This window comes from Chelonia mydas, chromosome 1, assembly GCF_015237465.2.
Source record: "Chelonia mydas isolate rCheMyd1 chromosome 1, rCheMyd1.pri.v2, whole genome shotgun sequence".
Classification (NCBI taxonomy): Eukaryota; Metazoa; Chordata; order Testudines; family Cheloniidae; genus Chelonia; species Chelonia mydas.
Genome location: NC_057849.1, coordinates 197,004,801 through 197,029,991, shown reverse-complemented (window position 1 = coordinate 197,029,991; position 25,191 = coordinate 197,004,801). Strand labels below are relative to the sequence as shown.

Below are 25,191 nucleotides of genomic sequence, written 5' to 3'. Positions count from 1 at the left end.
TGGGCTGAATCTCTTTCATCCTCTGTTTAATTGGGGATAATGATCATCCCCTTTGTAAAGCATTTTGAGATCTATAGATGAAAAGTATTGTTTATGTCCCAAGTTTTGTATTATTATTAACAAAACCATTCTTCCTCCCCCAGATCATGTCTCCAGAGATTCCAGAAAGACCTGGAACTATTCCAGAGAGCCTCACTGAACTGAGCTTAATTTGTTAAAAAAAATTTTTGTCTGTTTATTTGTTTATATTTCTCTCTCTCTCTGGTACTGGGCAGGTGAGAAGCCCCACCAATGCAGCATCTGTTGGCGCTCCTTCTCCTTAAAGGATTACCTAATCAAACACATGGTGACGCACACCGGCGTGAGGGCCTACCAGTGCAGCATCTGCAACAAGCGCTTCACCCAGAAGAGCTCCCTCAACGTGCACATGCGCCTCCACCGTGGGGAGAAGTCCTACGAGTGCTACATCTGCAAGAAGAAGTTTTCCCACAAGACCCTTCTGGAGAGGCATGTGGCTCTGCACAGTGCCACCAACGGCACGGCCGGCGCAGCAGGCCCCGGCACCAGGGCTGTCCCTGCCGGGGTGGTGGCCTGCACAGAGGGGACCACGTACGTCTGCTCTGTCTGTCCAGCTAAGTTTGACCAAATCGAGCATTTCAACGACCACATGAGGATGCATGTGTCAGACGGATAAGTAGAATCTCTGTCTCTTTGTTATGAACAAAAAAAAAATAGAAACAACAACAAAAAAGCTATGGCACTAGAATTTAAGAAATGTTTTTGTTTCCTTTTTACCTTTTTCTTTCTTCCTTTTTTTTCTTTATTTTTAGTTTCGTTGTTTTTGTACTACATGAAGAACTGTTTTTTGCCTGCTGGTACATTACATTTCCGGAGGCTGGGTGAATAATAGTTTTCCCGACCTCCCTTGGATGGTGGCCTTAAGGCCAGGTAGTGCTTCAGGAGCTCCACTGGTTGGATCTCTAGCTACTGGCCTCTAAATACAACCCTTCTTTACTACAAAAAAAAACAAACAAAAAAATAACAAAAAAAAATTTAAAAAAAATCTTTTTTTTCTCACTTGTGAAGAGCACTACAAAAAAACAAAACAAGAGTATATTACGAAATCTACAAGGCCTACTGTCGTTTTAAGTACACCGTTTGCAGTGTTTCAATGGACGTAATTCACAATCCTGACCGCTCTCGGACTTCACAGTATCCAGTTAGAACTGTGGAATATATCACTATTGGTTGAACAGCAACCAGACGAAACAAGGCCCTGCTGGTTTCCACCGTTTGTCTGCTTTATCTTTCTCTCTCTCTCTCTCTCTCTCTCACACACACACACACTCTAAAAGGGCTGAGGAGAGGGCTTGGGTTGGATGGTGCAGTGTCCCTTCAGGATCAGGAATAAGAATCACAGCTTCTTCTCCTGGATCCTGCTCCATCCCATGCTCTTTAGCTCACCCTCCCATCCCGCTTTCCCCTCACCACCACCACCACCACCACCTTTGAGCAGACACCAGGAAGATTCAGACAACAAGCAACGGTGGCTTTCTTTTGTAATTTATTCAGTGTCTTCGCTGAGCCCAGAGCCTCAGCACAATCAAGAGGGACTTTCACAGAAGGCAAAGAGAAACGCAGAGAAAAATAAATATTGAGGTTTGCAAGCTGCGAATCGAGGTACAAGAGAAGGATTAGTTCCCACAATCTTTGCAAAAAAAAAACAAAACAAAACAGTTGCATCAGGATTTATTCTTGTGGAAGAAAGAGGAATAGAGGGTGGGTGGGTGGGAGGGGATAATTTAAAAAAAAAGAGTTCTTGGGACTTTTTTAATTGAAAATTTTATAGAGGGGCAAAAGTGACGTTTACCAGATAGAATGCTGATTTTTTTAAATATATTTACAACAGTATTTGTGTAAAAAAAACAAACAAAAAAAGTGAGATTCCTAAAAGTAATTTTTCTTTGTTTTCTTTTTTGTTTTGCGTACACTGCCACTAATATCTTCTCTTTTATTATATATATACATATATATATGTGTGTGTGTGTATATATATGTATATATATAAACTTTTAAACGGAGACTGTTAAGGTTAGCTAACCTGCTTCCAGATAAGAGGGAGGGTGAGGGGAGCGATCCTGATTTTTGATTTAAAAAGAGGAAAGATGTTTCTTTATTTTCTATTTTAGTATTATTGTTTTTTCCTTTGTTTTTTATTGTTTGAGAATTACCTGGGTCTGTGGGGGCATTGTGAGGTCATCTACTATAGTCTGTCCATCCTGCAATAGCATTTGAACTGCTACTTTGTTTGGATATTTGGTTCTCTTTTGGCTCTTATCAAGGTCCTATTGTTTATTTTTTGGTGTTCCAGCTAGGATTTTGTTCCTGTTGAAGGGAGGTTCATTGTGAGAAGCAGGTTTTCTAGCAATGTTCATTTTGCCTCTGGAATGATAGAATTTATAGTCAAAAAGTATGTAAGATCCGGAGGTTAGGATTTCCCTTCCTTGTGGTCACTGGAGAAGAGTTAATCTGCTGTACTGCTGTCACACTTCCATCTTGCTCACTACGGATCTTCCATAGCTGTGTGGAAAACGGATCTCCCATTAATTTGTACTGATGCCAAAATAGCTTTCTTTCCTTACAATTTCAAATAATCTGCCCTTCCCTCTCATTTGCAAAAATGTCAAATCAAAGGACATGACTTACATTCTTTGTGCACCCAAAACTGCAAGGAATGCAGGATCAGCATTTAAGATTCCTGATCAGCATGTATGTCAGTATATTTATTTTGTTCTGTTGTCTCTCACCTCTCACATTACCTCCCTCCATGAAGACCTTTGTGAGAATTCCCCCAAGGCAAACTCTCAAAGTACTTGGGTTCTTTACTTCAGCTGGAACAGTGTCTGACGCTATCTTTGTATTGTTTGAAATCCTTATCTAGGATTAGCACCCGCTGCGCTCTGGACTTTATATTTTAGGCAGAGAAGAAGCACCTAACAATAATATGCAAAGAAAGAACGAAAGAAAAAGAAGGAAAGAACAGAAAAATCATTTCTTTAGATTTTAAATGGGTCTGTATTTAAATTAAACTTTCTTAGGTTTACAAAACTTTGCTTGTAAAATCTGAAAATTTCCAAGTCATTCTTTCCAGACAACTTTCTAAAAATGAATCAGTAGATTTTCTCACTAAATGCTGAGTATTTCTTAAGCCTACAACTTCTGTTTCAGATGTCTGTAATTTAGCACAGGTGACTTAATTGCTGTGGGTCAGGTGTATACGATTACTGACTGAGGGGGATACTGTCAGATACTTTAGGCTCACAAGATCCTAAATATGAAAGGCATGATTCTTAATTACAATAAGATGGTATAAAGGGACTTCAAAGCAGGTTCAAATGTAAATAAGAACCAGGCCCTATTTTCTTTTTAATTTACATTTTTCTGTTACCAGTTGTTTTTAGAAGTGACATATTTGTATCATTCTCCAATATTTTGACTTGGCTACGAAAGGAACACAAGTTAATTAGCAAATATTATTCTCACATCTATATTGATAATATTGATGCTGTCATGATGAACCAGGAAGTGAAAGAGAGAGAGCCTAAGGTACAAAGAGCAAAAGTTAATGTCTGCCAAATAAAGAACCCACTAAATCTGTACAGGAAAAAATGTTCCAACAACAATGGGGGGAGAAAACTATACAAAAGTATTTGATGGTGTCCCTTGGAAGTGAAATTAAATGAAATGATCAGACACAACTTTGTCTCATGAAAGATTTCCCACACCTTTATGGTTGTAGCCTGCCCATTCACCAGCTGAGGCCTGGAGAAAAGCTGTTTAATTTGCCATTGAGAAATTTCGTGAAGAAGCCAAGACATTGGATAGTTGCAGTGTGAGTCTGATGTCAAAGGAGATACACCAGAGTGCGTGAGATCAGGATTTACATCCTCAGACTGTTGAATTTAGACAGAACAATCCTGTTCAGATTAGACAGCTTCCATTTTCAATCTTCCCTAAATCAAACAAGCATCATCTGCAAAGTACAGATTTATAGCTGGACCTCATCAATTCTCACAAGTGAATTAAAGACCCATTGTGAATGATTAAATTGTGCTAATTAGAGAATAAGCAAGGAAACAGATTTTAAATAGATAAGAGGTAAGGGTAATGCAGCCCCAAATGAGCTTTAACTGATTTGACAAGCAGTTTAGGCCAAGATTTTCAAAAATGGTTGCCTTAAATTTAAACTGATTGTAGTATATTATTAGGTTCAGTAATAAGTGGCCTGGATTTTCTAAAGTGGTGAGCACCCTGCTGCTTGGCTTTAGTAGTAGCTGATAAATGCTCAGCATTTGAAAATCAGGCCACTTATTTGAATGCCTCATTATGGAGTCGGGAGCCTATCTTTTAGGCACTCATCTTTGAAAATATAGGCCTTGTTTTTTAATTATTTCATCATGCGTGCAAGGTCACACCAATGGAGAAGCAGGGTGGCCCACGCTGTTCTGGAATTACCAGAATATCCGCTGTTCTGGGCATGCATCAGTGGCCTCCCTACCCCGTACAAAGGGCCTTATTCTGCATTCCTTGGACCTGATTCTCATTTACCCTGAGGCACCTTTTAATGTAATTTACACCCGCTTAAGGCCCTTTTACAGTGTTAGAATGCTGTAAAATTGGCCTTTGGATAAATGAGAATTAGGCCCCTGTGCACCCAGAACTCCCATGGAGACCAAATGAAGTCAGCTGAACATATAGGAAATACCATTTTAGATCTGATCAGTATCGTGTCTCTGACAGTGGCCAGTACCAGCACCTTCAGAGGAAGGTGCAAGAATCTCTGTAACAGACAATAATGGACTAACCTGCCTGTAAGGGAAGCCCCAGTTAGTCAGATATCTGTTTAAGGCCTGAATCTTGATGGTTCCTTTCCCTTAATTTTGTACTCTAGCTAATATAACAGCCAAAATTCTCATTCACCTATAAATGTCTAGTTCTTTTTTTTTAATCCTGCTAAGCGCTTGGCATCAATAATATCTTGTGGCAGCGAGTTCCAGAGGTTAATTATTATTTGCATAAAAATATTTCCTTTCCAGTATTAAATATATTGCCATTGTCCCTTTATTCTTGTGTTATATGCAAGGATAAACTGGAGGACCAGATTTACCTTCTCTCTGCCATTCAGTTGAAGTCTGCCTCACTGAGAGATTTGAATGTGCAAGGAATGCAGAACCAAGCCATATATCTTTGTTGAGAAGTAAGGAGTGAACAACTGTTTTATGTGTAGGTGTGAATTAGCGGGGGTGTGAATTAGTGAGGGCCTACTGTAATTATCTCTTGCAAAGGAGGTGATGGCACAACTTGTATTTCATGAGAGCTATCTAGCAGGTAGTACGGTGGCTGAACCCACCAGCTTTACACCTCTGGAGACTTGAATAGGATGAGTTTCACCTAATGTTTGTCCCAGTCACAGAACTCTCACAGTTTGGCACAATTACTAGTCTCTCATAAGGGCAGGTAGAGGAGTGGAATAGGTGTGGGTATTTTGCATGAAATGCTTTGAAATAGTTTGCACAGCAGCTGTCTCCATTATGCCTGCTTCTAGCCAATGCTTTTCGCTGCACTCAGATTCACCCCAAATTTGTGATGAATTTCTACTGGAAGGAGAGATGTTTTTGGAAAGGCAACAATAGCACTTAAGGCTGCCATGGATGCCCTCAGAGAATTAGATTTGCACCAAGATCAGCGGCCAAGCAAAGTCCATTTTTCTTTGTTAATTGTTTGCATTTTTTTAATCCAAAAGAGACATGAGTATAACCACTATGAGCACAGTCCCTCATTTCTTGCATACCCAAACTCCCAGTGGAGTTTGAGATGCCCACTTAATGCTGGATCATTCACTTTGCAAGCAGCAAGCTTAGAAAACAAACCTCTTGAGTTCAGTGGGTATTTTCCACTGGGACCATCTTCTCTTAGGGGTGAAACCAAAAACACTGAAGGAAGAGACACAAAAGAGATTCATTTCAAGATACTTGAATCCAATCTGATGTGTGAAACATCCAAACCATGTCAAACATGGCCAGCCCCTCAGGGTATGTCTACCCAGCATTTTGTCTGAGCAGGGCTGAGTCTCCCAACCCACAGTGATAGACTTGGGCTTGACGAGCATTCTAGTGTCTAGACAGCACTGAGGGCTTGTCTACACTACTGCAGGGGGTCAGCTATGTGAATTTTAGAGTGCTGCTAGCCCAAGTCTGTCAACCCAGCTGGGAGACTTGCTCCCGCTCGGTCCCAAATGCTGTGTGAACACATGCTCAGTGTCCAAGGCTGTAGGTCTGTCATCATCCTAAAGCAATCTGCACCGCTCCCTGCTGAAAATGACACCCCCAGCCCTGCAGTAAGTTGCCCAACCCTTCCCTCCCCATCCCTGGCTACATCACAGCATTGTCTATCTTAGCGGTTAGGCGGGAGCTTCCCTGTTCACAGTCTCCCTTCTCCTTCTTAAACAGCAGGGATTGTTACTGCAATGGCACAGGTCTCTTTCTCGCCTGCTTTGCTTCTCCACAGTGCCTAAATCCTGCTGGTTTTATCTGCCTCCTCCTCGGATTTGCCCAGTCTCACCCTTCCACAGCAGCGCAGATGTGACTGCTGACTTACCAAGAAAAACCATGTGGTCTGAAGAAGGAAAGATGCATCTTATTCATAAAGATTAGCTCAACCCAGAGCAAAAGCCAAAGGAAAGCAGAAACTCCTTTTAGCATAGAACTGTCAGATATAATCATTCACCATGACACACACCCAGGCTAAGAAGCACCTGTCTAATAACGAGGCAGCCTCACTCCCTCGTGTATTATTTTAAAAGTAAAAGGCTGTTTGTTTCATTGTGCTTGCAGTGACAGTGGAGGGAAATATTTAAATAGTGTAAGACCATCAGAAAGCGAGAGTTCTGGGGCTGGAACTGATGACAGGAGGGAAGAAAGAGGCGGGGCTTTGTAATCTGATTATCCCTGATGTTGATATCTATTCAACCAGAATACTGTCTCTACAAAGAGGAGGAAGTTTTAGGAAACCATTTGGACTAATTCTGACCTCTCACCAGTGTAAATCGGCAGTAACTCAACTGACATCAAGGGAGCTACACCAGTGTGAAACTGGTGTGAATGAGAGGAGAATCAGACTCAAAGTTTTATATACGAAAACTTACCAACTCTAATATTTCTAGTTATTAAAGAGGACACTGTCAGGTACTGTCAGTCCAAAATGTAGGTTCTCTAGTTTAAAAGAAAACAAAATAATGTCTTACAAACCTAATAGAAATAGAAATGTTCTTGTGGTACTGTTTAACAGAGTCAAACAGTATTTTTTTTGGTTGCATTTAAACAGTCTCCAGCAATGGTTGTTCCCCACACATCGCAGCCCTGTGCTAGTGCATGAGAACCAGAAGGTGGAACTGACGAGTGTCACTGCCCCGCCATGAATGAGGTGAAACTAAATAGGAGGGAACGAAGAAAAGTAAATTGGAATTGTAACATTCCTGCAGGCTAATAACGTAAGATATTGTTAGTAACACAAGTATGGATATTTGTGTGTTTGTTATAAAATAGGAGGGGGCCAAACTCAACCCCACCGTAACTGCAGGGATGGAGTTGGCCAATGGTTTTTAATCTCACAGTGCTCTCCCTTCAGTTACCAATTGAAAACTATCCAAAATAACAACAAAGGAGACAAACTTGAATAGTTTCAGAGACTTCTGATAACGTAATGAGTGCAGCTTCATGGTTTCTGAAGTTAAAAATACGATCCTATGCCTACAGCCTAAAATTAAATCTGTTTCCTTATTGCCATTCCCTTCCCTGCACTCAGTGAAATGAGCTTATAGGCCCAACAAGAAATATACTAGGAAAGCACCTAATGTTTCTTTAATGCACATTTAGCATAGCAGAGATCTGATTATCAATAGCCCCTGTAACCTCTACAGCCCTTTGTCTTGAACTGGACTCTGCATAACAAGATACAGCCATGCAGTGAAAACAAGGACCCAGTCTCCTCATGAGTAAGGACTGCCAGGGAGAAATGGGAGACAAGAGGAGTACGAAATCAGTGTGAGTGGGGTCAGGAAGGAGGAGTGTCTTCCGAAGCGCACTGTTAATTTAGATTTTAACTCTCAGCATTACACGTTTGTGCTTAAAATAAAATAAAATTAAATTAAAATAAAACCCACCCTAGCACTATGATTCAAAACCTAGGGAAAGTAGGATCAAGTGGAATGTTTCTTGGGGAAGCAAATGTATTGCAGCCTTATGTAGAATTGCTGCCTTAAAACAGAAATCCCTCTGGGGAGGGTGGAGTGTCGTTATTTTTTGTATCGCTATATAAATAGATCTGATTTAAAACATTTATTTATGTGCAATGCAGTATTTTGTGTTTTCCTGTTCAAGATGTGTGGCAGCACTTGGGATGGGAGGGGACAGACAAGCTGTGACAACTTCATCAGTGGGAAAGTATCAGCGCTAATTAAGAAGTATCTTGAATCTATTTGCACTGCATTTTCAGTAATCTGTTAATTTCAGTGATGGCTCCAGGTTTGAGATCTAAAATAGTCCTCTTGTCATCTTCTTGCTCCTGACATTGTCTCTTCATAAGCCACTACAGGACAAGTCTTGATCTCTGGCAGAACTCCCTTGATGTTAATAACTTGAGTACAGGCTTTAAGATTTGGCCTACTCACTCAAAGTCACCAATCCCAACAGACTTGATGAGAGAGAGAGACTCCACTGAAAAGTTACATCCCTACTTTTATGAAGATTTTCTTTCTTCCTCTTTCTTTCCTACAAGTCTTTATGTTAAATTCAGGCCTTCGTTTACGCCAATGCAACCCCTTGATGTCGGGACTGTACAGGTGTCATTGACAGCAGACATTGGCCCTTTGTAGTGTTCAGTGATGACTTCTGCTAGGAAAAATGTAGTGTCCTCTCATAATCTTCGTACTACAGTGGATGTATCACTGAGGTCCCAACATGCATGATACTTCTGTCGGATTAATCCCATGAGCTACAGGCTCGTGTTTCCTCTTCTGGTGCAATGCAATTTCATTATCAGCTAAACCTTCCTTATGCTAAGACGTTTCAGACCTGTTTTTCAGCGATGGTGCAGGTGCACCACTGCTACCAATGATATCAGCTCTAGGGCAGGCCAAACTCAGGTGAGATTGTGGCAAAAACACCTGTGCATCGTCTCCTCTAGACCTTATGCGACTGGCAGCACTAGTGCGACTGCAGTAAGAAATTTCCTAGTGTAGACATTCTCTTAAAAGAAGAATTGCAGCAGCATGCATTGTGTACATCTCATGCAGTTGACTCACTGGTGATTTCCACCTTACTCAGTATTCAAAATGCTCTCAAGAGGTGTTCGTAACTTGGTTACACATTCACTGAACATGGACCCCAAAATGGGGCTTCACGGTTCTGCAGCTCCATGTTCCTTAGGAACAGCCAGGTATATGCTGTGATTCCTAGTTTGAACTAGGTACCTTGTCCATCTAGGTTTGCCTCTGTTCTCACCTCTAGTTTGCAGCACTGATGCTGTCAATATTTGTTGATGCTTGTGTTGTCTCAAAAATCACCCAAATACTGAATATGTAATATGAGATGGGAAAAGAATATCACATTCATGAGGAATTATGACATAATCACACAAATGTACATTTCACTAAAATCCATTGCCGCTTTTTCCTGTGATCTTTCAGTGAAGTCCTTAGTCAGTTTTCATTTTGTCTGAATTCTCATTGACATCAATGAGATCTTTGATAGAATAAGAACTGATTAAAGACTTCAGGTTTGGCTCTCTGTATATGGGGTTTTGTTTTGTTTTGGAGTGGGGAGGGTTGGACAAAGAGAGATGATCAGAAAAAGGGCTTAGAAAGAGAGGATGGTTGCAACTTTAACTATGGAGCCATTAGCCTGACTTCGTAATCCATTATGGACATATATGTATGTATACAGCATATAGGCAGGTCTCTCTACTTTATAAACACACCCATTTCTGTGGGCCAAATGCTATTAAGTGGGTCTTTGCCCAAACAGGATCTTGGTTAAAAACTGAGTATTGACTCAGGATTTTGCCCAGTATATTTTCATGTGTACACATACCGGTACTGCAGGGATGGCCAAGTGTGCCTCACAGCACCTCATGTGGCCTTACAGCGCTATCAAGATAGCCCAGCATTGCTTTCCTCACTGCAATGGAAATGTTCACACATGAAGGCTCTCTGCTCTGTAACTCTGCTCCCATGGTCAGTCGCTTATTTCCATCTGCTGTGGTCATGTCTTTGAGTTAATAAGAACAAAAATAAGTTACAGGACTCGAGCACAGCGGCAGTAATGGAGTTGTTTGATGCCTCCATCCCCCTAAAAAAGGATAGGAACTGAAATTAGCAAATCATCAAAAAGTCAACAGCATTTATGAGAATGAGGACTAGCCTTGGGACTTTCAAGGTCCAGAATCTCGAAAGCCCCATATCAAACAGCTTCTTCTCCAGCTCATGTAAGATACTATGTGTAGGCCTGTGCATACATATACACATATATCTAATCCAGTCTGCTTGTGCAGCGACTAACAATCATTCATGAACTGTCTCCTGAAACCAAGGTGGCCTTTGCCAAAGTCTTTCCAGGAGTATGTGTTTTTACTGTGTCTAGCAGTCCAATCGACTATCAGGAGGAGGAAAATTTCAGTGAGCTATAAGAGTATTCTGGGTGTAGTTCGTGCATACATCAGACTGCCAAAAATCATGTCACGCTAGTTCATTTAGTGGGTTAAGTGAGCAAGTTTGGCTTTGGTCACCTACAGTGGAAGCATGATAGCCCTGAAATAATAAAAAACAATTTCTTCGCTCCGGAGTTCTTTTGCCAGATTGGGGTTTTGCTGTTGTGACATGTATAGATAGATACATAGTTTTGCTCATACAGAGTTGAGTAAATGTTATTTCTCTTCGCGTATCTTCAAGTATTGGTGGCGTTTTCCTTCCTTCTGTAAGTGAGGCAACAAATGCAACCATTTCTTTTTTCTTTTCTTTTGTTTTTGTTTTGTTCAATGTTCATTGTCTTTCTATAGTTAAAAATGTCTGTGACTGTCACCGAAGGTATTTTTTTTCTTGGAAAAATATGTTATTTTTATTAACAGTAGTAGTGACTTTGTGGAAGAAGAGAAGTTGCTATTTAGCTCTGCTTAATTAAATACAATACACTACAATGCAGTATTTCTGAAAACTAGAACATACAGTACACTATATAACAACTTTACATCTCTATATATACGTAGTATATTCATTTTAAATTTTGCATCTGCCTATGATCATAGAAAAATGATTGCTTACATTTATCATTCACCACCGACCTGCTGCAGCTATTTTGAAACATTTAATGATCATTATTACAACTCTAGTTTGCTTTTTGTATTATTGGCTTGTGTATTGTCTTAACAGGTTTTCTTTTCTAGATATTTTTTAATCAATCTGTTTAGCAAAATGTAGGAAGGTGAATGTAAAAAAACCCAACATAAAACAGTATTAGGCTCTACAAAAACTTCATGATTGTGTCCTGTTATCCCTTTTATATCAGAAGAAAAAGCAATTAAAAAACATGAAGGAATCTGTGAGCTCTCTTCAAGGATATTCAGTTTCATCATTTCATTTGGGGAAAGTACATGGCAGGTTTCCTTCTTGCCTTGAAGAATGGTGCCATGAAGTATCTTGATCCCTTCACTCTTCTCTATTCTGTTTCTCCAAAAATTTTCAAAGGAGCGATTATGACTTCCCTAGATTCCCCACCAAGTTAATGTTACAGTAGTGGAAACAAAATTCTCTGCTGCTGTCTTGAATGCAACCCGTGGAGTTTGATATGAGTCAGATAAAGGATTATCTTTGCCTGTTGCCATAAACATGTTCTGATCACAACTTAAGTGTCATCTTTGCCTTCCCCATTTTCAGATCTCAACAACCTCCAGTAGATATGAATGTCAGCTCAGGAGGTTTCATGCTTTAGTTTCCATGTTGGATGTTGTCTTTTCTAATTTTTGTGCAACACTCCAGAAATGCCTAGTTGGTTTGAAGTCTGGGCCACATCTTATTTTATCCAAACAGATTTACCTTATCCCCAAAGAGTTGCTGAAAAGATTTAACTGGAGAAAGGCTTAACCAAACCCCATATCCAAATACTCCTGAACTCTGAGGAAGATTTGACCTAGAACCAAACTTGATGGTTCAGACCCATCTCTAGAGTCAATGCAACAGCCATGCCTCCATTGATTGAAATTACAGGGTGACTTTTCTTTTCCTTATTTTTTCATCAGATAATGAGTATTGATACACCAGATGGGCCCAAGCTGCAAGTCCAGATCTAAACTACATACAAGTATGGGGGAATTTAGATCTGTTGTTCTCTTTCATGCTCATCTCTCTTTGGGTAAGATTTATCATTCTCTCCTAACTGAATATGGCTAAAGTGAAGTGGATGGGGATAAAGTATCTGTTGTACCTAATTTCTTCATTCTCTGTACAGAGCTGGTGGGAATGAGGGATAGTCCATATTGAAGCTGTACTTTCCCAGATATGAGAAGAGTTGTGTCACCGTAAATCAGTTTACTTGGAACTGGTGTTGGAGGGAAAATGTTATCCTCAGGCTTGGTCTACACTTGCAACTTATGTTTGTATAACTACGTCACTCAGGGGATTTTCCACACCACTGACCACCCAGTTATACTGACCTAACTCCCAGTATAGACAGCGCTATGTCAATAGGATGTCACCGTAGCTACTGCCTCTCAGGGAGGTGGATTACCTGGGGTGACAGGAGAAGCCCTCCCATTGGTGTAGGCAGTGTCCTCACTGAAGCAGTATGGCAGCGCAGCTGCAGCATGTTAAGTGTAGACTAGCTCTTACTGTGTTTGTACAATAACAAAGTAGGGACTTCAAGCTTAGAGATCAGCAGGTATTGACGTTCTTTACATACTCTATTCTGATCATCTAACGTACGCACTTCCATGGAAACCAGACTACTACAACTTCCCATTTCTTTCCTTTCCTCATTTCCACTTGCAATTTAAACATTGCAGTCTTCCAACAGTGATGTCAACATCCAACCTTTCTTTGTTCTCTGTGTATCGTTTTGACTCTTTGAGACACGAGCGGGAAGGGAGCAGCCTCCATAAAGCAATTACGCAGGTAACAAACAGTATCATTTTGTGAGATAGAGGAGGCTTTTTTTTTTTTTTTTCTGACAGGCACCTTCTGGTCCAGTTAGTCCAAGGAATTACTGCTTGCCATATTCATAAAGCTAATTCCATTTCGCTAATGACACAGAGAGCACTGAGCCAAAGGTCCATGATTTCTCATCGCAACCTTTGCCTTGTCCTTCAGTTAGTTTCAAAATCATGTTTATTTTCCTAAAGAGCCTTTTCTCCCTGGTGTGAATGCCTGATCATTTAAGTAATTACACACCCATTCCACACTTTCCTCTGCTAATCCTTCGTAAATTTCAGTAACTCACTTAGGATAAATTATTAGTTACCATCGTGTCTCTTGATTTGTTATCTTTCCTGTTGCTTTTATTTTTCCCAATGCATTTTTTCCTTTTTTCTTTTTATTTCTTTTTTTTTTTTTGGCAAAACCTCGGTTCATTTTACAACTATGCAGTTTACAGTGTGTATTTTTAGGCTAAGAAGTGGTCTGACAAACAGGATGGTAACAGACCTGTAGATTATCCACACTAGAGATTGTACTTTTAGAATGTAGTGTGTATAGGATACAATCGCCTAAATGAAAGTGAAACTAACAAAATAACCAGCTGGTGAAAACTACTTTAACATATCAAGACAGTCATTTGTTATCCAGAAATCTTGCATTTGAGCAGCATTTTGAATTCTTATCTTTTCTTTTGTATTCTCTGTAGAAATGTAAACCAGAAAGATTGTGATGTTCTAAGGACCCGTTTTTGAACTAGCATTCTTTGTCATTCTCTTACTGTGCTGGTTTTGAAAACTTATAGACCCCTGGATTTGGTACCTACCTTGGCATAGACATCAAGGAAAGCTATTATTCCAGTATATCATTCATTATTACTTTCTCTTTCTAGTTCTTAACTGGTTAAGTAGACTTGTAGACTAATGCAAGCTGCAATCTCATGTTTCTATAGACTGTAGCATCGGATGAAGTGAGCTGTAGCTCACGAAAGCTTATGCTCAAATAAATTGGTTAGTCTCTAAGGTGCCACAAGTACTCCTGTTCTTTTTGTATTCAGCAGGCATCCATCTCAAATTCCTTTTATTATTAATTATTATTATTATTATTATTACACAGCCAGTTGAGTAACACAACAGGTTAAGTAACATTGTCACCACTAGAGGGAGCACTTGTACTAACAGAAAATAGTTTATGCTACTTATACATGGCTAGAAAGGGATTTTCTTTACAGATCTTCACTGTAAGGTTGGATAATAAAGGAGAGAAAGTTTCTCCTTTGGAGCCCCGGTACCAAAATGAGAGGTCTTGCACCAAAGAAAGGGAGACTTCCCAGGAAAAAGGAGGGCTTGCACACTCCACCCAAGGGCTTCTGTTCACCCATGCCCAGTTCAGGAAAAGAGTGATGCTTCTGCTCTGCTTTAAAAAAAAAAGTTTAAGCTCAGAACGCTTTTTTATTGGTGGGGTGCAGTCACCTGAGTCAGGGCTACCCTTGTTCATAAACAAGTTTCACTGCCTTGCAGTTTGTCTCATCTCCTTTTTAATTGTCAGGAGGTAGGTCAGCATTGCAGTTTCCACAGTATGCATCCGATGAAGTGAGCTGTAGCTCATGAAAGCTCATGCTCAAATAAATTGGTTAGTCTCTAAGGTGCCACAAGTACTCCTTTTCTTTTTGCGAATACAGACTAACACGGCTGTTACTCTGAAACCTGTCAGATTATTCCTGATTTCTGATATGTTGTGGGTGCGCACCCCTGAAGTTTTGCTCTGAATTTCAGGTTCAAAGTCTCAAATAAAAACTTGGGGAACTCAGTCCTTTCCCATGAACTCCATCTGTAACCATAACTCAGCCTAGAAAACTGGGCAGTAGGAGCTAGTCAGCACAGAAAGGATGGGCATTCTTAGTCCGATTCAGTGGGATCATTACTTCCTATTGTAAGCTGCTCTGAGCACTACTTCGTGGGCCTCATCCTGCAAGCCTTATTCACGTGAGCATTCTCGTTGGCTTCTGTGCACCCACTCACATCAGGAAGGCAAACCTAGCCATATGGAATGATATAACCCTAAATATCAATTTCCCCTACTCTCTTTAGTATGTCACAGGACTTGCCTGAACGTGGCCTGTTTCTGCCCAAAGGTGAACCCGACTGAACATTTGGGTTTCCCCCACCAGGCAGCTTTCACCTCATTCAAGGGTTTGATGATTAAAAGTTTCTCTCCACTTTGCTAGGCTGATGCTTCACCTATTTGAAAGAACTGAACAGAGACGAAGCTGCTTCGTTTAGAACAAGGCACAAGATGTTTGTGTCAGCCTCATTACTATCTTGGAGCCTTTCTTCCTCCCACAAGTCCACATTTTTGGTTTGCCTTTAAACATGTAATTGAATTTTTATCATAACTAGAAAATAATGAAAAAGGTAGCCCAAAGTATGGACACAATCATTTACATGAAGACTCCTTTACAGTGCCAGAGTGGGGCAAAGGGGGTCCTAGTGTAACCGAGCAGCAGGCCCTGTGAATTTCCAGTGGTGTTACTTGGAGTCAATTGATTTTAGTCATTAGGCTATTTTAGCCAGAACTATTTACGTATCACTGATCTCATGAAAACAAGGTGGGTGAGACGACCCTGCTTTTGTGCAATAGAATAGACTTGCCACCCCAGGACCAGCACACCCAGCCTTTGAAGTTTAGAAACACACTGCACTATGCAAGGTTGTCTGTAGGCAACCTCTCTTCATAAGGTACCACACTGTTTTGTGAAGGAGAATGGATGTGAGTGACTACCAAGTGGCATGAGCTCAACATTTCAGCAAATAGAGATTATGGCCCTGACGTGCAGCCAGCTGAGTATCGAGGACTTTTGTTGATGGTATTTTGTATTGAGTAGGTTGGTGTTACATATTTTACATAAGAGCTAGTTGTATCAGTTTTATATTTTATAGATTCTCTGACATGGGGAGGCTCTGGGGAAGGACTTCAAAGAATGATTATATCTTTTCCATCTCTGTCAATTCTGATTCCATATAGCTCTTTTCATGGTGGGCTCTCAAATAGCTATAAACAACAAAACTAGTTCTTACAACTGTCATTTTTCTGCAGTTGAGGTGTACAGGGTAGATTTGAGATGTACCGCCAGGATCTGCACATCCCTATTTGGACTCTGCCTGCTTAAATACATCTAGGAACAAAGAATGCAGGCCATGCTTACAAGATGGGGAACACTATCCCGGGAAGCAGAGCCTCTGAAAAAGCTGTGGGGGTTGTGGCAAACATGAGCTCCCAATGTGATGCTGTGGCCAAAAAAGCGAATGCCATCCTGTGCATCTCAAGTAGGAGTCAAGAGGTTATTTTAATCTCTGTATTTGGCATTGGTGTCCACAATTATAGAAGGGTGTTGGTAAATTGGAGAGAGTTCAGAGAAGAGCCACAAGAATGATTAAAGAATTAGCAAACATGCCTTATAGTGATAGACTCAAGGAGCTCAATCTAGTTAGTTTAACAAAGAGATTATTACAGTCTATATATACCTACATGAGGAACAAGTATTTAACAATGGGCTCTTTAGTCTAGCAAAGAAAGGTGTAACAATGATCCAGTGGCTGGAAGTTAAAGTTAGACAAATTCAGTCTGGAAATAAGGTGTACATTTTTAGCAGTGAAGGTAATTAACCATTGGAACAATTTCCCAATTCGGGGAGGACAGTGGATGCTCCATCACTAGCATTTTTTAAATCAAGATTGGATATTTTTCTGAAAGATCTGCTCTAGGAATTATTTTGGGGAAGTTCTGTGGGTGGTGTTACACAGCTGATCACAGTGATCCCATCTGGCCTTGGAATCTATGATTCCTTCCTTTCTTCTTTCTGATGATTTGACACCGTGTTAAATCTTTCCTGCACTGAAGTGGAACAGAGTGTGATGAGTACTCCTGTCTTCCTGAAAAGGCTAAGAGGGAGAAAGTAGGTCTTTTTCCTTTTCCCCCTCCACTATCAGTCCAGGATTCGGGGTGGGAGTAGGGGTGTTTGTCTGGACTCAGTGTCCTGCTGAATAGCAATGGAAAAATCATCCTACCGTATAGCACTTTGCATATGTTTATGTTTTCGCTCATTGCTCATTGCCTGTTCTGTTTCCATGCTCTCAATGGCTTCCCCACACTCCTTTCTGATTGTGTGAGGTTTAAAGGGGGACCCTCAGATGTGTAAATAATCTTCAAACTATTGAGTACGCCCAGGTCCTTCCTGTGCTTTCCAAGATAATCTTCTAATGATCATTAACTAAGTGGCAAGCCCTGAATGGTTATTGTTTTTATAAAAACCACAAGGGAAGGTGAGCACTGCAGGCTGATTGGGATTCAGTAACCCTCTTGTCCATTTTAGAAGTGTGCTTTATTTTGTTTTCCTTGTGCATTTTTGTTTTTAAATACTGAACAGTTTATATCTGTACTGATAATTTCCATCTCTACCACCCCTCCCCCACCCGCCGAAAAGGGCCGTGAGAATATATGTGTGTGTGTGTGTGTGTTTGTGTGTGTGTGTCGGTGTGAGAGAGAAAGGACTAAGGCTAGTGTTGATCCTTCTGGCTGTTTTAGGGTGGCTGCTGAGAGTTGCCACTTCAAAGAGTTGATTGCACTACAGAACCTTCAACTGGGCACTGTTGAAGTAAGGACTGTGTTTTGGGAACAGAGAAGCTTTATGTCTTTTCTACGCTTACACAGGCCCTTTACGATGGAGCCATCTGATCATCTTTGTGTAAAAACCACTACTGACCTTTTGCTGTATCCATTCAATTCTCTCTTCCTCATATTGCCCCTCCACAATGACCTGCCTCCTCTGCTTTTCAGCCATTTGACTTTTATTGTTCCTTTTTGTTTCAAGTAATAAAGGTTACATCTGCTAATGACAACTCTGCATTGAGCAGGCAGAGAGAAGATGAGGCATGTGAAAGTATGGCTGGGAGACTGCAAATCCCACTTTGTTTTGGGGCATGTGTATACTTTAATGAGAGTTGATTTGGGGGTGAGGGAGGTTTGAGCTTTTGGTCTGGATAAGACTTTTTATTTTTGCACTAAGTATGACTGCACTGCATTGCACTACTGAAATGTATTTACATGTGGTGGGATTGGAAGGGTACACAAGGGCCCAGTGAGGGAGAAGAGAAGGGGTAGGGACAGAGCATAGGGAGCAGCAAAACACTACATCTTTCATCTGGCAGGATAACGCTGGCGATATCTTTACTCCAGGCAACTAGTCAGACACTGAGACAGCTCTACTGAATGTCTGCTGTCCATCAGTTACGGGAGAAAGAGATAGCACTGCAGATGAAACTAAACAGGCATCCTAGGACAAGTGGTTTTAAGTGTTATAAATCTTGTTTTTCAGCCAAGTTTTCTATATGGACTGAGGGAGATCTGGGAGAGCTGTTCAATATGAAATTGAAATCCCTGTTCTAGGCTTCAGCACAAAGTCACTAATCTCTAGTACAGATACAGACAAACGCCTAGAAGAGCACTTGATTGCTCTGTATCCCTAGTTTGTATTCCTTCAGTCACAGTATGAACTCAGCCCAAAAGGTGAAAAAGGCTACCAAAGGTTGGAAGGTCATTGAAAAAGCACTTCTTTTAGAGGGCTGTTAAGGGAACAGTGCAATAAACAAGAGTCATGAACATGTGTTTTAAGAAGTGCTGGTCAAGCCTTTGGGGAGAGATGGGTGGGGGGGGTGTGGAATGGAACCACCCCAGATTAGAATATTCTTGCTTATACAGAACATTCTTAGTGGCATTTATAAGTTCCTTTTGAGATTGCTGAAGGGATCAGTGTTCTAAGTTTCTTTCATGTGGCCCTCAAGTGAATAGCCAACCTTAATGGGGTCTTTTGGCTGGAACCAAACAGAACCCTGAGCTGAACAAAACCTTTGTACTCATGATGTAGGTTGGTCTATACCTTGATTTTAATGAGCATAATACAAAAGAACGGTTAGTAATATGGAGCCAGATTCACCCCTGCTGTAACTGCACGTGAGCCACAACCTCACAAAAGACTGTGTTGAATCGATCAAATGTTATAAAATTAAAGCGTGGGCATAACCTCTGCCAAAAGGGTAGAGATTAATCAAATTACTCCAGGTACGGAAACTCTGCGCTTCACGGAGTAGAGCAAGCACATCTCCTCCAGTTCTGCAGTGCAGGAGTCAACTCTTGGAACAAAATGGTCATGGAGTGAACATTTCAAAAGCTGAACAATGGGAGTTGAGCACCCAACTAACTGGCCATCTGTGCCCTTGAAATCCTCCCCATTGTACTCCACGAGCCAACAAATTTCACAGCAGATTTTAGGTTGAAAAATAACATCTGGCTTCACGGGCACCTTGTGGTGAATTAAGGAAGAATTGGAGCTGAACCCTACATTCAGAAGGGGGTCACTCCTTATTTAGCAGTGTGTGTCACAATGCACAGCTAATTGCTACTGGTCAGTCTCTTCACTTGAGAAAAAGATCCCGGACTTAGGAGTGTTGGGGAGGTCTGTTGCAGGGGCTGGGAAGAAACAAATCTATCTGGTTTGAAGGGAGTGTCTCTCTAGGGGGCCCTGAAGTGCCAACCACTGGTTAGCTTTAACCCACCCCTTCTGGTAAAGTTCAGGAGAGAATAATTAGGGATGTCTTCCGCTGCAGTGAAGCCAGCTGCATGTGTTGCCAGTGGCAGTCCCAGAGAAAAGTGAAGCTGAGGGTTGACTGAGCCTGCTGTGTCCAGAGTGCCTTTTCTGCTGTGGTAAAATAACAAACTTCTTTAATTTGAGCTCTTCTGGCTGATTGCTGCAAACTCCTTCCATGAGATCTGACTGGACGTTGGCCATCTTTTGGCAGGGGGTAGAACGCTGCGTGCCTGCACTGCTGTGATAAGATGACATTTTTGCACTAGATTCTAACAAATAATGCAAACTGGAGACTTAAAGGCCCTGTCCCCACTGGGCTTTGAACCATGCTCAAAAGTAGGTTTGAATTCAGGTTCAACTTGATTCCAGCCAAACCAGTTTCACCCAAAGTTTGGCTAGTGCTTGCAAATGAGGCCCAGGCTAGTTTAAAACTGCTTTTGAAAAGCACATTCAAGCCTAGGTTCGTTCACAGTGCCACCGCTCAATCAGGTCCCTCCATGGCCTTAAGTATGGTTGTTTATTTTAATGTTTTTAAAATAGATTGTTCCCAGTTACATGTTAAGCCAAGCCACGTTTGAAATCAGTTTAACTAGACCTGAGATTAAATACAAAACAAAATTTTCCAGCATGGTTCCAAAGCCCACTCTAGAGTGAGAAACTAAGGCTAACTTGAGGTTTATATTAAGAATCCAAAACAAGTACTGTCAACTAGGGATGCCACATAATTCAATGGCCTGTGTTATCTCCAGATGGAGAAACACTATTTTTCCACAATCCTCCTCCACTTTTCATCGTGCTTCTTTTCTCTTAAGCCCAAATGGCATTGGCAGTTGGTTAGATCCAAAACAGAACTGCGCCTTACTAGTTAATCATCGTCTTGTCTATAGATCTTCTCTTCCTAGTCATTGAGAAACACTGTGGATGCATGCTGTCCAGAACTGTGTGGCATAGCTAGAGGGTCAGTAAGATGCTGATGGTGTTTGCACTATAATGGCTCTGCGAGCAGTAATTTGACACCGTAACTGTGGCGAGGGATGGGGGAAATGAAAATGACACTTTTTGGAAAAGGCCTAGAAAATATTACAGAGCCATAGTAACAGCTCTATAGCTAAGCTTCTAGGGAACATGTTTCTGGTGGTTGGTTATGCTTGAACACTATAAAGGCTGTTTTCAAAACAGTAGAAAGGTTATGTATCCCTGCTCACAGGGTGACCTTGCACATTTCCCCAGATTAATCAGCCACTTTAAGGAGAAGGCTGAGAAATCTCAGATGTTCACACTGTCTGGTGCAGTCTTACTTTAGCTCCAGAACTTCAGTCTCTCCCTACCTGGCCAGCCTCATTCTTGTTAGACAGTCTATGTTCTGCACTGGCCTGATGGGTTTTAAAGGCTACGGCTACCAAGAAGACCAAAACACTTACTTGGCCCCGCCTACATGTCTTGGTGTCCCCCCCTCCCTTTTTGGTTTATACATCAAAGCAGCAGTGTGATTAGTGGTGAGTGGATGACAGATAATTGTTAGTCCAAATGACAAGCTACTATGCTGAGTTGGGATTGGATTGCTGAAGTCCTTGAGGACTGCAGCAGAACCTAGAGGCCAGGCTCGGTGTGCTGGGAGGTTACAGAAGCCTATAGCTTCTGTTGCTTGCCTCGCCGAGATTGTTTTGCTCAGTCCCTGCTGGCACCCCTGTTTTAAAAATGGAATCCAACTGTTCTGTCTTCTCTCTTCTGCGCCGGGGCTGTGTTACTAACCTCTCAAGATAAGTTGGTTTTTATTTTGCTGTTATTAACGTGTCATTCTTCTGCAGACCAAAAAAAAAAATGAAAAATCAGTTTCTAGACATATAAGACGAGTGAGTGAAAGGTGACAATTGACAAGAAAAGGTGAGCGAGAAGCAACGGTTAATCAGGTTAAGTTAGAAATCTAAGCGTAGCCGTACCTATTTTTTAACCAGTGCTCACAAGTCAACCAGTAGTGGGGTCAGGTAGGTTTCTCTGCTCATTCATGCTTGTACCCTATATATATATATATGTTCCTTTTGTTTGTTATTGCAGATGCACACAAGGTTGTCTTTTACAATGTCTGATTTTTATTGTATTGTATTTTTTTTAATCAGTCTGTTGGTTTCTTTTTGAAGGACGGGGTGGGGGAAATCCTTTTTTTTATTTTGAATTTTTGAGAAAAAATGCACTGGAAGTAAAATTGAAAACATTTGACTGTTTAAAAGGAAATCACACACCCACCTAAAGGAACAAGCTAAGAAAGATATAGCCCCCCCCCCCCCTTCCACATTTCAGGGATGTCCTCTAAAAAAGGTCCCTGTATATAGAAGCTAAAAAGACCAAACCCAAACAAACAGCCCAGAGAAGCGGTGTCGATCCCAGCAATGCAACTGGGAGTATCTGGCACAGAAGGTTTCCAGGGTCGGGCAACAGGTATGAAATCCAGCCCCACATGGGCCAAATTCATCCCAGCTCTAAGCAGCTATCACTGATCATAATGGTCCCTTTTGACCTTAGTATCAATGAAGTGAGTTACACGAGGGATGGATTTGACTATCTGTGTTCAATCTACAGCAAGACTTCCCCTTGGCACCCCAGTCCCTATAGCCATTTTTGTAATTGATGTCAGAATGGTCTTTTGGTTATGTGTCCTATTAGCATAATAGCCAGTGGAAGTTGCTCAGAGTAGGCAAAACCCATTCCCTATTGAGTAAATGGGTTTAGTGTGCACCATTTATGCATAAGTTTTTCCTGTCAACCTTCCAATGTAATCCGCCCCACTGGTAATAACCGATATGATCAAACACCGGTGCTGAGATCCTGCCCTTGCAGGAAAATTGACTTTGAGTACTCAAAACAGTAAAACTTTTCCATAATCTGATCCAAAAAAAGTCCCCCGCTCCCTTGCACTTTCAGGGAAAGTCCTCTGTGTCTTTGAAAATGGCTGCAAAGTTCCTTTGCAAGTAAAATAAGTAGAACAACCTCCCACGATCCTGTTCTCTGTATAGCTCCTTCAGCCCTGAACAATATCCCTTCAGCACGGTTCCTGCCACTTGAATACAGTAGAGCTGTTGAAATAAACTACAAAGATGCAACATTTTAAAAGGCAGATGATTTCCCCTCATGCCATAGTCTTTGGCTTTCCCTACATCAGCTCATGATATTTTCTAGCCTGCTGGCTCGAAATCATGTGTTAAAATGTTTGCTTGCTTCTGTTTTGTTTTCAAAGGAGGGTATGTGGATGGGGAGAAGGCAGGATCCACTGTTTGTCACGTCACGGTCCTAATAGTTGGTTTGTATCTTCCATATTTTATGCAAAAACATACATTTTAAATCAATAAATAATTGTGCCCTAGGCTGAAAGATAAATGTTTAGGAAAGGAAAAAAAAAGATGTCAGATTTTTCTCTCTACATTTTTTTGAAGATTTATTTGGAAAGGAAGGGTACATATTTTTGTTGTGTAATATTTTCTATTTTTGAATGCATTTTCTTGGTACAAGACTTTTGTGGATTTTTTTTCTTGTGAAGACATTATTTAAAAAAAAAAGAAAAGAAAGAAAAAACTAATTGAAAAGTTTGCCCTTACGGATATGCTGCAGTTCTGAGGTTTTAAAAAAAATCACGATGTGTTAAAGTTGGGGGATTGTATTGTTGGGTTTTTTTGTAATTGTTACAAGAAGAAGTTTATATCCACTGCTGTTAAATATTGTTTCAGATGAGTAAGTAAAGGGATTGTTATTTTTTTTTAAGAAAGTTATTTATGAAATGTCACAAACACTGGATGGTGAGTTTGTGTGGAAGCATTTTACCACCTTGTGTCTTCATTGAGCTGTTGGTGACCCTATTTTCCCTTCCTCTGCCTTATGACTTTATGAATGAGGTGAATTCAGGGGCAGAGGGGTGACAAGGTAGAGCCTGATGGGGGCAGGAGGCAGAAACAAATGAGTCTTCAACACAGAGGCTGGAAAAAGCAAAGGCAAAATTGTATTTTGGAATCCTGCCTATGATGCGATCAGCCAGCTTTATTTCTCCTTCTCGTAGCAGCGTGAGGAGAGAGGCTTAGAATGCAAGGGTCTGAGTGAGAATAGCGGTGCTCATATCTATGTCTGTAAATGACACCTCAGTTTCTCAGTAACCATGCCCCTGCTCTTGTAAGCCCCACCAAGCTCGCCAAGTAAGAGTACCTGGATCTTTGTGACCAACCAACCCAGCTGAGACCTCTGGGCTCTGTAACTTTGTTTCCAATTGCTTTCTGTAAACTAGAGCTCTGGGATGGGTTGCAGTTTCGGCCACCAAGTCCAGCTTCCTTGGCGTTCCTGCCTTCCATTAGTGGGGAGCCCTGGCTATCTGTTAAGTTGGAGGGATAAAGGCTGTAGGTTGCCACATAGCTTCTCCATGTTTCCAGCTTTGAAGAAAAGAAAGAAGAGGGCTAAAGTAAGAGTAAACGTGTGATCTAAAAGCTCCTCAGTTTGGAGGGAAGGGAAAGGGACGACACCAACAGCTGTAATAATCAACTGGAGATATGTAACTGGGCTACATTCTAGGCCAACCAGAATCTTTTCTGTTGTGGACAATAACAGAGCTAAATCTTGAGACTGTCAAACAGACAGAAAGCTGAACAGTGGCCTTCAGTTCTCCTGCCTTTTAGTCTCCCTCGCTGCCTCTTTCTCTTTCCCCTGAAACTACGGCTTTGTGGGCATCCGTTCCAGTAAGCACTTTTTACCCTCCACCTAAACTGCCCTTGCTTTCAAAACATGGGGTTCGCTCAAGACGGACTAAAAATCACGTGCCTTCTTTCCCCCCTTTTGTAATTAAGCCACCTTCTCCCCTCCCCGCCACTCACACACGTGACAGAGGAAGCTGTCAAAAGTGCTACTTGTCTACTGGCATCCAGCAAAACAACATGGGGGGGGAATATTTTATTAAATCTTTTCTTTTCACACACTTACACAGATCTTCCCAGGGAGACATCTTCCTTTCCTTCCCTCATACCCATCTCATCCACAATCCAATCTTAATGGGGGGTGGGGGGTTGCTCGCCTTCCCATCCTAGCACAGTGAAACAATTTCTCTCTTGGGGAGAGTTCACACCACTTAAAATGTTAGTGACAAGAAGGAAAAAAGTTTGTGGCCTTATGGAAATGATTTTTAACCCATGATTTAACCCTAAAAATGGCCACCCCATTTGTGCCCAAAGTTTGTATCATTTTTATAATCAGCCTTTAGGACCTTTTCCCTCAGTCCAGCCTGAGGGTGATGGTAATGATGGAGGCTAAGCTGGTAGACTAGCAATTAAATCTGGACGTT

General features: G+C 41.2%; 1 protein-coding gene across 14 annotated transcripts in view; it reads left to right on the top strand.

The window, feature by feature from the left end:
- The window catches only part of ZBTB20 (zinc finger and BTB domain containing 20), a 668,337-nt gene extending 643,346 nt beyond the window's left edge, over nucleotides 1–24,991 (top strand). For all 14 annotated transcript variants that reach the window (XM_043538684.1, XM_043538685.1, XM_007062083.4 and 11 more), the window contains one exon: nucleotides 276–24,991. In XM_043538684.1, coding sequence (XP_043394619.1) covers nucleotides 276–694 — 419 coding nt within the window. In that variant the 3' untranslated portion in view covers nucleotides 695–24,991. The remainder of the gene's footprint in view (nucleotides 1–275) is intronic.
- Nucleotides 24,992–25,191: the final 200 nt, after the last annotated feature.